At 37.2% G+C, this 11,473-nt stretch overlaps 1 protein-coding gene across 17 annotated transcripts in view; it reads left to right on the plus strand.

Moving 5' to 3' along the window:
- The window catches only part of EIF4G3 (eukaryotic translation initiation factor 4 gamma 3), a 371,961-nt gene that overhangs the window by 103,778 nt on the left and 256,710 nt on the right, over nt 1-11,473 (plus strand). Inside the window, exon 1 of one of the 17 annotated variants that reach the window (XM_023219744.1) lies at nt 8,371-8,493. The exons of the other annotated variants lie outside the window; for them this stretch is intronic. Within the exon in view, the coding sequence (XP_023075512.1) occupies nt 8,485-8,493 (9 nt within the window). The 5' untranslated portion in view covers nt 8,371-8,484. Of the gene's footprint in view, nt 1-8,370; nt 8,494-11,473 lie in introns of those variants that run through there. 17 annotated transcript variants of the gene reach the window in all.

Consider the following 11,473-nt stretch of genomic DNA (forward strand, 5'->3'; position numbering starts at 1 on the left):
TGGTTGAGGAGACTGTCCTTTCTCCTGTGTATATTCTTGGCACCTTTAAAAAAATGAATTGGCTGTAAATAAGTGGATTTATTTCTTTCTTCTCTGTTGTCTTCCATTGGTCTATGTTTTTAGTCCAGTACCATGCTGTTTTGGTTACTGTAGCTGTGCAGTATAGTTTGAAGTTAGGTAGTATGATGTCTCTAGATTTTTTTATTTTTTATTTTTATTTTTTGAGATGGATTTTATTTTTTACTCTCCCAGGCTGGAGAGCAGTGGCCAGATCTTGGCTTTTTTGCCTTTCTGCTCTTTTGCTTTTGCTTTTCTTTCTGCTTTTTTGATGCAAGTGTTTGTTTTTAGTCGAGTACCATACTGTTTTGGTTACTGTAGCTGTGCAGTATATTTTGAAGTTAATTAGTATGATGTCTCTAGTTTATTTTTTTATTTTTTATTTTTATTTTTTGAGGTGGAGTCTTTCTGTCTCTCCCAGACTGGAGTGCAGCGGCCAGATTTTGGCTTTTTTGCTTTTCTGCTGCTTTGCTTTTGCTTTTCTTTCTGCTTTTTTGATGTAGGTGTTTATTGCAATAAACTTTCCTCTTACTGCTGCTTTTGCTGTGTCCCATAGATTTTAGTATTTTGTTTTTCTACTGTCATTTATTTCAGGAAATTTTAAAATTTTCTTCTTAATTTCTTCATTGATCCATTGTTCCTTCAGGAGGATGTTCCCTAATTTCCATGTATTTGTACAGATCTATTTCCAAAGATCTTTTTGTTACTGATTTCTAGTTTCATTTTATATTGGTTAGAAAAGATACTTGGTATGATTTTATTTCTTTTAAATTTGCTGAGACTTGTTTTGTGTCCTAAGTGGTGTATTTTGGAGAACCTGTTGCTGATGAAGAGAATATGCATTCTGCAGCTGTTGGATGAAATGTTCTATAATGTCTGTTAGGTCTATTTCGTTTAAAATGCAGTTTAAATCCAACATTTGGTTATTGATTTTCTTTCTACATCATCTGTCTAATGCTGAGAGTGGGCTGTTTAAGTTGAATAATAGTTCAAGTCCCCAACTATTATTTTATTGTAGTCTATCTCACCCTTTAGATCAAATAGTACTCGCTATACATGTCTGGGTGCTCTTTTGTTGCATGCATATGTATTTATAATTGTTATATTTTCTTGCTGAATTGATCCATTCAGCAGGTACATCATATGGTGTACCTTTTCTGTCTTTTTTACAGTTTTTGACTTAAAACCTGTTTTATCTGATATAAGTATAGCTACTCCCGCTTACTTTTGGTTTGTGTTTGTGATGAATAACTTTTTTTGTCTCTTCACTTTTAGTCTATGTGTGTCTTTTTTGTGTGTGTGTGACTTGGAGTCTCATTCTGTTGCCCAGGCTGAAGTGCAATGGCACAATCTCGGCTCACTGCAACCTCCGCCTCCTGGGTTCCAGTGATTCTCCTGCCTCAACCTCCCAAGTAGCTGGGATTACTGGCACCCACCACCATACCTGGCTAATTTTTGGATTTTTAGTAGAGATGGGGTTTCACCATGTTGGCCAGCCTGGTCTCAAACTCCTGGCCTCAGGTGATCTGCCCACCTTGGCCTTCGAAAGTGCTGGGATTACAGACATGAGCCACCACGCCCGCCCTGTGTGTGTCTTTATGAGGAATTTCGTATAGGCAACATATAGTCATGTAATGTTTTTTAATCCAGCCAGTCTGTATTTTTTAACTAGGAAATTTAATTCATTTACATTCATGGTTATTATTGACAGATAAGTACTAATTCCTATCATTTTGTTAATTGTTTTCTTGTTGTTTTGTATATCCTTTGTTCCTTTTTTCCCTCTCCTTATTACTGTGGTTTGTTGGTTTTCTGTAGTGATAAGATTTTATTCTTTTTTCTTTCTTGTTTGTGTATCTGATATATCAGTGAGTTTTATACGTTTCCATGTCTTCATGATTGTGATTATCATCTTTTCACTTATGGTAACCACCGCTGGTGAATACTTTACTTTTTGTAGAGGCAGGGTCTTGTAGTGTTTCCCAGACTGGTCTCAAACTCCTGGGCTCAAGCGCTCCTCTCACCTTGGCCTCTCCAAGTCCTGGGATTAAAGGCATGAGCCAGTGTACCTGGATTAGTTTTCTTTTTTAATACAACATTGTATAGGAAAATATTTTTCCAAGTTACTACACAGCAGTTATAATCTTCCTAATTCTGTAGGAACATAATAATTAGGAATTTTTAAAGAACTTTCTTCTTAGCTGTTTAATCTTTTTTTCCTGTTTAATGCATTTGAATTATTTGGTATGGAAAAGTAATGAAATTTTCTTGATTGTTAAGACAAAAAGGATTTGATTGTAAGAAGATTTATATATATATATTATTATTATTAGTTTTCTCCAGTAGCATTTATGAGTGATAACTGACCATAGTTAGAAATCTAGATTTTTGTATTTGATAAATTTAAATATAAGATGAAAACCATGTTTAGATATTTTCATAACGTTAGGCATTGTTATAATGTTTAGCTTAGAATTTGCCAATCATTTGGAAATACCTAGGTCAGTTGTTCTCAATTGGAGGTGAGTTTACCCCCAGGTATATTTAGTTATGTGTGGAAATGTTTTTGACTGCCACAGCTGGTGAGGGTTGAGGAGATGGACAGAGGATGCTGCTGTCATTTAGTGAGTAGAGGCCAGGTAAGTATCTGAACATCCAAGTGCACGTAACAATCTCATGATAAAGAAGTATTCTGGCCCTAATGTCAGTAGTGTCACTGTTGAGAAACTTGAACCTAGATTTTCTCAAATGTTAGGCAAAATTATTAAGATTAGTTAATATTATTCATATTTATTCATCTAGCCAGTATTTATTACATACTATCTATGGTACTATACTAGATGGTGGTAAAAAAAAATATGAAAGTAAAAAATAATGAAAATTGTAGTAAGTGTTTAGAAAAAGAGAAACAGTATTTAAAACTGATAATTCCTGTTAAGATATGAGAGAAGGTAGAAGGATCATTTGAACCTCAGAGGTCGAGGCTGCAGTGAGCCATTATCACACCACTGCACTCCAGCCTGGACAACAAAGTGAAAACCTGTCTCCATTAAAAATTAAAAATATCTCTTCCAGGAATGTTGTCTACAGGCACTCAGAATGATCCAGCATGTGACAGTACCATTGTAGGCTTCCCTACAATATAGCCTCTAACAAAACTAGGCTGTCATGAGCCCTTGGTAATAGAATTGTTGACCTTTATACCAAGAAGGTTGGGAAAGAACTGAAATCTGCATGTGACGTTTGTCCAGGGAGACTTTGAGGGGTCCGTGCTGTGAGGCTTATAGTTCTTATGAGAAGATGGCATTTTGGGTGACATCTGAACCATGAAATGTATTCAGCTCTTCATGGATGAGGAGGAAGAGCCTGAAGCTTCCAAATAGATATCGCAGAGCTCCAAGCCTCCTGATGATTGGAGGCTCAGAACCATGCTGTCTAGCAGAACATTTCCTTTTGAGCACTTGAAATGTGGGTGATGCAATTGAGGACCTGAATTTTAAATTTTATTTAATTTTCATTAATTTAAATGTGAATAGCTGCATGTGGTTCCTACTAAATTTGAAAACGCCCTTCTAGAGGCCGACAGAATCTAGGTCATGTAATTTTATAAGGTTTTCATTAGGTATTTGGGTTTTATCTGATGTATAGAAGGAGCTATTGAAGAGTGTCTACTAAGGGAATGACATAATATTTAAATCATGAAAATACTCATTTATTAGCAGATGAATTGGAGTTTATAGGTTACATGGGGAGCAGAATGTTAAGAGCAGCTAAGTGGCTCTGAAATCTGACCAAATGAATTAAGATCCTGGTGCTTCCACATAGCAGCTGTGTGTCTCATTGGGCAACTTTCTCGCACCTCAGTTTCCTTCCTCATTAGTAAAATGGAGATAATAGTAGTGCTGATCTACGAAGGTCCTTATGAAGGTTAAATGGGACAAATCCATTTAAACCTTCTAGAGCTTGATACACAGTCATCACTCAGATATGTACTAGCAGCTGCTGCTACCATCAGTACTCTATTCTTACAACTAGGATGAAGAAACTAACTATTCATACCATTTATTTGATACGAAATCTGAACAAGCTTAATGTGGTGTTAGATAAAACGCTTATGATTTTCATTTCAATAGTGTTGCTTTTTTATTTTTTAAAAATATTAAAAGCTGGGCATGGTGGCTCACGCCTGCAGTTCTAGCACTTTGGGAGGCTGAGGCAGGCGGATCATGAAGTCGGGAGATCGAGACCATCCTGGCTAACACGGTGATATCCCATCTCTACTAAAATACAAAAAATTAGCTGGGCGAGGTGGCAGGCACCTGTAGTCCCAGCTACAATGGAGGCTGAGGCAGGAGAATGGTGTGAACCCGGGAAGCGGAGCTTGCAGTGAGCTGAGATAGCACCACTGCACTCCAGCCTGGGCGACAGTGAGACTCCGTCTGAAAAAAAAAAAAAAAATTAATTTTTTTTTTTGTATAGACATGGGGTCTATGTTGCCTACACTGGCCTCAAACTCCTAGGCTCAAGCAGTCCTTCTACCTCGGCCTCCCAAAGTGTTGAGATTACTGGCATGAGGCACTGCAACCAGCCAGTGGTGTTGCTTTTCAAACTTTAGTATTTATCATCAATACTTATTATATGTTTGTCGTATTGGAATGTCCAACTTTATTACCTTAGAAAAGTAAACTCCTTTAATAAACTACTAGATATACATGATACAAAACTTAGGAAGTTAAGGGATAAAAGACTTGTAGTATAATTATCCATGTGTTAAATATATTTTCTCTTTTGACTTAACTGTTGCCATATTATTAGACCCATTGTTTTATTTTTAATAATTCCATACCAAATTGTTTATAGAAACAATATAATTTTAATAGTGTTGCCCAGGTGTAGTTGTAGATTATTGTCACTTTATGTTTAAAAGCTATTTCTTTCTCTCTGTCTTTGACTTATTTGGGAAAATAGCATTTGGGAAATAGCTGTACGTGCTTTTCTTTTTCTTTTCCTCTTTTTTTTTTTTTTTTGAGGCGGAGCCTCACTGTGTCACCTAGGCTGGAGTGTAGTGGTGCGATCTTGACTCCCTGTAACCTCTTCCTCCTGGGTTCAAGCGATTCTCCTGCCTCAGCCTCCTGAGTAGCTAGGATTACAGGCGTGCACCACCATGCCCGGCTAATTTTTGTATTTTCGGTAGAGACAGGGTGTCAACATGTTGGTCAGGCTGGTCTTGAACTCCTGACCTCATGATCCTCCTGCCTTGGCCTCCCAAAGTGTTGGGATTACAGGCTTGAGCCACCATGCCCGGCCTTGTAAGTGCTTTTCAAATGCCAGTTTTTACAGATGGTAGTAGTGGATACACTTTTTATCTGTGATGCCTTCTGTGGAGTGCCAGGACTGCACTAGAGGATTACATGGAGTAGATGTGTTTCTCTTTGTTTTTTTGGAGACAGGTTCTCACCCTGTTGTCCAGGCTGGAGCATGGTGGCACGATTATAGTTCACTGTAATTAACTTTGAACTCCTGGGCTCAAGCAATCTTCCTGCCTCAGCCTCCCAAGTAGCTGGGACTATAGGTGCATGCGGTCATGCCCGGCTAATTTTGTTTTGTTTCATTTTCTGTAGTGACAGGATCTCACTGTGCTGCCCAGGCTGGTCTAGAACTCCTGGCCTCAGACAATCCTCCTGCCTTAGCCTTGCAAGGTTCTGAAATTACAGGCATGAGCCATGCCACCTGGCTATCATGTTTCTTATATTAGATCAATCATTTATTTTAGCTACTAAATGAAGCTAATGTGAATTTTTAATTTATTCTTTATATCTGATATGAATTGCATTAACCAATAGTGAAAATCAGTCATTTGCACTGAAGAACCTATTGTATGCAAGGTGTGGGGGGTGGTAGTGGTTGCACCTACTCCCAAGAAATGGAATGAAATAGAATAAAATGAAGTTACTAGACAGCAATAACTATCAATTAGTCCACTTTCAAGTTCTTTGGAAGTTTCTGTTTACACTTATAAAAATATTCAGTCTATTATCACTAGTTACTTAAGAATTATTATTGTGCTGTCAAGAATGTTTATGGAATGTCAGTTTACCTTTGATATTCTAAAACTGCCCTCTCAAGTTTTTGAGTGGTTCCAATTTATATTAATTGCCATTCTGAAACTTAGCAAAAAGAAGGTAGTTTGTTTTTTATTTTATGCTTGCAAATACATGTTTGGCTCTTAAAATGTTAGTAGGTTGTATAGTTCTTTTCATTAAGGAGTTTTAAAAAAATTAATAGTTAAAAAGAAAGTAGTTACTACTTAATTTAGAACAAGAATGAAGCAGGTATGTTTATCGTCTTGGAAAGATCTCTAATGTTTTGATAAGTGGAGAGGAAAACATGTCATTGGATATTTATTGTTGCAATTATTTTTATACATTTGTAAATGTATAGAAAGGTTTGTAATAATGTGCTTCAGAGTATTAATCATTTTGCCATAGGGAATGGAGTGGGATTTGAAGGGTGAAGTGGGCAGTACTTTTTCTTTTTTTGAACAAAAATCATGTTTATACATTATTTTAGCAATTAGAGAAAGTGAGCATCAAGCTCTTTTTTTTTCTCACAATCTTAGTTGCCACTGCCTGATACGCAAATTGGTAATAATTCTATCCTGATTCAATCACTAGATTCAATTTTAGTCCACAGTGGCCTTAAAAATTTCCCAGATTATTGAAAAATCAGATTGTATTAGCAGTAATAAGTTGTGACTTGCAGTTTTCCTTCGTGGTCTTAAATTTATTTTTCCAAAAGTTTAATATAGGACAGTTAGCTGAGTTCAAGTCTTGCATTACTTTGAAAGATCATCTTTGACTGAATTCTATTATGATTTATAAGATACCCACGATTGAGTATATTTCGTTTCCCTATTCTTCCTGTGCTCTTTTACTTTAAAAAAAAAAAAAAAATCTCATTCTTACCCATGATTAACTCATCCTCTTTTCTTTCAACAAACCTCACAGTCAGCGTCATCAAATATTTGTGAAATCCAGATGCTGCTGCTGCACCCCTACTACTCCCCGGTAAAAATTCCTACGAATTAGACTCAGTCTTTTTTCTGTTTTGCCTTTCTTTCTAAATAGAGAGCAGCTTTTCCTGTTGTAACAGTCTAAAAAGTGTTTGAAGTTACTTTTCTGTGTTGTCCTAAGTACAAAATAACTGAAAGATCCTCTGGCCTCTTGGAGCTTGCTTTTCCAGGGGCCTAAACGTTGGAGATGTTGCAGAACTTTTAAGAATATTGAGATAGACTTAATTTAGAAAACATATATTGAATGAGAGCCATATGCAAGGTTTTGTGCCTGGTAATGTGAGAAAGCAGTGGTGGACACTATGATCCTTGTCTTTAAGAGTGCTCATTTTACTGTGCAAGGTGATGATACATTGTTTTAAGTACATGTGGGAATATAAGGAAGAGACATTAATGATTATGTAAATGAGAACAAAAATATGTAAATAAGTAGTAACACTTACTGGTGTAGTTTTCCTGGATTCTCATTAAGCAGAAGTACTTGGAAGAGTGAAGCAGAGTTTTAACAGAGAAAGATGGTATCTAGATGAACTCTAAGAAGCCATGAAATGTAGATGGGCAGCAAATTTGGACTGCATCTTACAAGATACTGGAATGAGTGTACACACATCAGTTAAAGCCTTTGAGGTGGAGGATTAAGGTTACAGCTGCACAGTGTAATGAGCCATGAAATAGGTATAAAAATTGACCAAACCCAGGCAGAGGAGTTAACTGGTAAAAAACTCGATAGAATAGTTTATACACGTTTAGCATCCCTAATCAAAACATTCAAAATCTGGTATGTGCTAAAACCTGAGACTTTTTGTGTACCAGCATTATTAAAGGAAATGCTCAATGGAGCAGTTCTCATTTTGGATTTTCAGATGGGGGATGCTGAACTGGTAAGTATAATGCAGGTGTTCCAAAATCTGAAATCTGAAACATTTCTGGTTCCAAATTTTTCAGATAGGGATACTCACCTATAGAACATTTTCTTTATTACTATAAGTAACACTTACTTGTAGCAATTACATTTCTAAGCATTTTAATTTTTTTTTTTTCTTTTTTTTGGGACGGAGTCTCGCTCTGTCGCCCAGGCTGGAGTGCAGTGGCACAATCTCCGCTCACTGCAAGCTCCGCCACCTCCCGGATTCATGCCATTCTCCTGCCTCAGCCTCCCTAGAAGCTGGGACTACAGGCACCCACCACCCCGCCTGGCTAATTTTTTTTTGTTTTTAGTAGAAATGGGGTTTCACCGTGTTCGCCAGAATGGTCTTGATCTCCTGACCTCGTGATCCGCCCGCCTTGGCCTCCCAAAGTGCTGGGATTACAGGCGTGGGCCACCACGCCCGGCCGCATTTTAAGTATTAACCCTTATGTATGAGGTAGGTATAATTACATTCCCTATTGTTAGTTGGCAAATAGACACAGAGGTGACGTATCCTGCCCAAAGTTATCCAGGTAGTGTGTGGTAGAGGTTGGATTTGAACTTTGGTGGATCTTTAACATTTATTGAGTGATTACAGTGTCCCAGACACTGTGCTAAATGTTTTACATTCATGATGTTGTTTAATACTTATGACAACCTTTATTTACAAAAAAGGAAAATGGGACTTGGAAACATGTAATTTGAATACAGGTCTGTTTGAGTCTACAAGTTCATGTGAAGTATTCTGTTTTACTGTGTGGGAACCCCCCCCCCCCTTTTTTTTTTAAAGACAAGAGTCTCACTCTGTCGCCCAGGCTAGAGTGCAGTGGTACGATCTTGGCTCACTGCAACCTCTGCCTCATAGGTTCAAGCAATACTTATGCCTCAGCCTCCTGAGTAGCTGGGATTATAGGTGCCTCATGCCCAGCTACTTTTTTGTATTTTTAGTAGAGACAAGGTTTCACCGTCTTGACCAGGCTGGTCTTGAACTCCTGACCTCAGGTGATACACCCACCTCGGCCTCCAAAAGTGCTGGGATTATAGGCATGAGCCACTGTGCCTGGCCCCTTCTTTTTGTTAAGATCACAAATAAGGTCAAAAACAATACTCAATTTTGGGGGGATTAGGACCCTCTTGAAAATCTGATGAAAGGTATGGATCTACTTTGCAGAACAATAAACATACAAACATAGGGGTTTTCTTTTTTTATTTTATTAAAAATAAAATAAAATAAAATTTATTTTATTATTTATTTAGTTTTTTGAGAGACGGAGTCTCCCTCTGTCGCCCAGGCTAGAGTGCAGTGATGTGAGCCACCATGTCTGGCCTCTTTTTTTATTTTTTAACTGCAGTTTTAAGAGAGTTCAATAACTCTCAGTGATAAGATTCCTTATTCTAGTTTAGACAGATTTTCTCCTTGCAGGGGTGCGGTGTTGCACTTTGACCCTGATTCCTAGGATTTGGAAATAGCTCAACTTCGACTTTATAGTGTATTAAATGGATCTTTATAAAAAGATCCATTTAATAAAATCTTATTAAGATTTTATTTACCCTTCTATTTTGAATTATTTTCTTAAAAAGCATTTTTACGGCCGGGTGCGGTGGCTCAAGCCTGTAATCCCAGCACTTTGGGAGGCCGAGACGGGTGGATCACGAGGTCAGGAGATCGAGACCATCCTGGCTAACATGGTGAAACCCCGTCTCTACTAAAAAATACAAAAAACTAGCCGGGCGAGGTGGCGGGCGCCTGTAGTCCCAGCTACTCCGGAGGCTGAGTCAGGAGAATGGCGTGAACCCGGGAGGCGGAGCTTGCAGTGAGCTGAGATCCAGCCACTGCACTCCAGCCTGGGCGACAGAGTGAGACTCCGTCTCAAAAAAAAAAAAAAAAGCAGTTTTACATGTGGTACTTAATTGTGTTCTGGTTATTAAAAATTTTATGTCGTTTTCTACCCATCATGGTATCTGCTTGCTGATTAATGACATTTATCAAAGTTAGGATTCCTTGTTGTTAATATTTAATATGAATTTGCTCATTAAATGTTAAATCAGATACCTTGTTAAAATATTATTTAATAAAAGCTGTACGTGGTGTCTCATGCCTGTAATCCTAGCACTTTGGGAGGCTGTGGCGGGCACATCACCTGAGGTTGGGAGTTTGAGACCAGCCTGGTCTCTACTAAAAATACAAAAATTAACCAGGCGTGGTGGTGAGCGTCTTTAATCCCAGCTGTTCGGGAGGCTAAGGCGGGGGAATCCCTTAAACCCCGGAAGCAGAGGTTGCAGTGAGCCAAGATCATGCCGTTGCAATCCAGTCTAGGTGACAAGAATGAAACTCCGTCTCGAAAAAAAAAAAAAAAAGAAAAATTATTTAATATATATTTATTTGATTACTTTTCTTCAAAAGAACGATTAACCTCAAAGATACAAAGGTGTGTTCTGTTGTTAAATGCCAGTTATAAATGTCTTTTGAATTTCTGGGATAAGAAAACAGTAGAAATAATAATAAAGTTCTTTAATGTTTGAAAACTATGAAAATGTGTTTCTTTGAACTGTGGGATATTCCCTTCACAGCAATTTTACAAAGTATGTGTACTGTTTTTAAAAATAAAACAACTGATATGGAGCACATTTAACTAAAATGAGTCATAGGAAATTAGATTTTAATAACTAGTTGTGTGGTAAATGGAGTTTAATTATTTTAAGGAAAAAGAAACAAAGACCATTAGTATCTCCAGGCATGGATTTATTATTGCCATGAAGTTGTTGGCATGAATAGAAAGATCAGTTTTTACTGTAAACTTTGATAGGCACTGGCGCGTTTAACTTCAACTTTATGCAATTCTGTTTTTATCTTTTAAAAACACATCTGGCTGTCAGGGAAATTCTGTAGGCAAGAAATTGTGAAGGGTTAGAAACTGTTCTTTGTGCATTTAAACTGTCATTCTGTGGATGCTTAAGTGCCATATAGAATGCAGAATGCTAGATTAGAAAGGTGTTTAGTTTCTTTAGCTGTTACAAATCCCAAATAACTTTTGACTATGTTAATTTCTTATGGCTATAACCTTTCTTTCTTTCTTTCTTTCTTTCTTTCTTTCTTTCTTTCTTTCTTTCTTTCGTTCTCTTTCTTTCTTTCTTTCTTTCCTTCTTTCTTTCCTTCCTTCTTTCTTTCTTTCCTTCTTTCCTTCTTTCTCTTTTTCTTTCTCTTTCTCTTTCTTTCTTTCTTTCTTTCTTTCTTTCTTTCTTTCTTTCTTTCTTTCCTTCCTTCCTTCCTTCCTTCTTTCTTTCTTTCCTTCTTTCTTTCTTTCCTTCTTTCTTTCTTTCTTTCTTTCCTTCTTTCTTTCTTTCTTTCTTTCCTTCTTTCTTTCTTTCCTTCTTTCTTTCCTTCCTTCTTTCTTTCCTTCTATCTTTCTTTCTTTCCTTCTTTCTTTCTTTCCTTC

The sequence above is a fragment of the Piliocolobus tephrosceles genome, chromosome 1 (assembly GCF_002776525.5).
Source record: "Piliocolobus tephrosceles isolate RC106 chromosome 1, ASM277652v3, whole genome shotgun sequence".
Taxonomy (NCBI): Eukaryota; Metazoa; Chordata; class Mammalia; order Primates; family Cercopithecidae; genus Piliocolobus; species Piliocolobus tephrosceles.